At 33.3% G+C, this 1063-nt stretch overlaps 1 protein-coding gene across 4 annotated transcripts in view; it reads left to right on the top strand.

Moving 5' to 3' along the window:
• The window catches only part of LOC107687129 (uncharacterized), a 7228-nt gene that overhangs the window by 2115 nt on the left and 4050 nt on the right, over positions 1-1063 (top strand). For all 4 annotated transcript variants that reach the window (XM_016484356.1, XM_016484354.1, XM_016484355.1 and 1 more), the window contains exons 3-4: positions 196-314; positions 456-725. In XM_016484356.1, coding sequence (XP_016339842.1) covers positions 196-314; positions 456-725 — 389 coding nt within the window. The remainder of the gene's footprint in view (positions 1-195; positions 315-455; positions 726-1063) is intronic.

Raw genomic sequence — 1063 nt, 5'->3', positions numbered from 1 at the left:
TTAGTATGAGAGCCTGTTCTAGTACACCCCCAAAACAAAATCAAGACTTTGTAAAAGAGCATAATATGACCCCTTTAATGACGATTAACGATAATGTAATAATAGTTACAGGATTAATAGTAAAGATGTTTTGGGGAAAAGAAAAAAAAGATTTCATGTTCAGTATAAATTTGAGAGTTTGTGTATATTCCACAGGTGGATCTGAGATGCCAGCACAAAACATACAGTTCATCATCCAAGAAGACCAAAAATACCAACTGCCCTGCCACCATGTTTCTGATTCTCAAGAGATTTATGAATGAAAGAAAGTCCAGGTGAGACCAGAAACACAATACAAATCAACAGAAATTTTAACACCTAAACTTTTGGTTACATTAAATTTAATTTGCAGAAAATCATGCAATCTATTTTGAAACTCTGCATTAAAACATAATACGTCATCTGTCTTTCCACAGATCAGGAGACCCACACCTTGAAGAGGGCTATTTCCTTCATGTGAACTTGAGGAATGAACATAATCATAGACTGAACACAGCTGAGGCCATGAGGTGGAGAGATGTGTCGAATGACACCATTGAAAAGCTACAACAGCTCTACAAAAGCGGTCACTCTCCTTCATCTGCACTCAAGAATATTAAATACAGCCTGCAGGAAGAGGAAGGCGATAACTACACTTATGCTATTGCAGATCGATCCATTTGCCCAGACCTTCAGTTCTGCTACAGGCCAGTCTTTCAGTAAAATAGTAAAATCTGTATTTAAAATTTGTAATGTTAATGTAGTGAGGCTGTTTATGAGTCAATAACAAAAAAGTAAAAATCTAGTTCCGAATCTAGTTTCAAGTTCTTAAAACTCTTTGTAATTGTGGAAAAAGTTTTACACATTTTTTTAATGATTTTATAAATGTTAAGAGGTGAACTATAAAGTAACAAAATCATGTTCCATAAAGATATTTTGTAAATTTCCTACTGTAAATATAGCTAAACGTAATTTTTGATTAGTAATATGAATTGCTAAGAATTTATTTGGACAACTTTAAAGGCGATTTTCTTAATTATTTAGT

Source organism: Sinocyclocheilus anshuiensis, unplaced genomic scaffold (assembly GCF_001515605.1).
Source record: "Sinocyclocheilus anshuiensis isolate Anshui unplaced genomic scaffold, SAMN03320099.WGS_v1.1 scaffold1203, whole genome shotgun sequence".
Taxonomy (NCBI): domain Eukaryota; kingdom Metazoa; phylum Chordata; class Actinopteri; order Cypriniformes; family Cyprinidae; genus Sinocyclocheilus; species Sinocyclocheilus anshuiensis.
The sequence above is the reverse complement of the archived record's forward strand: the minus strand, read 5'-3'. Positions and strand labels throughout refer to the sequence as shown.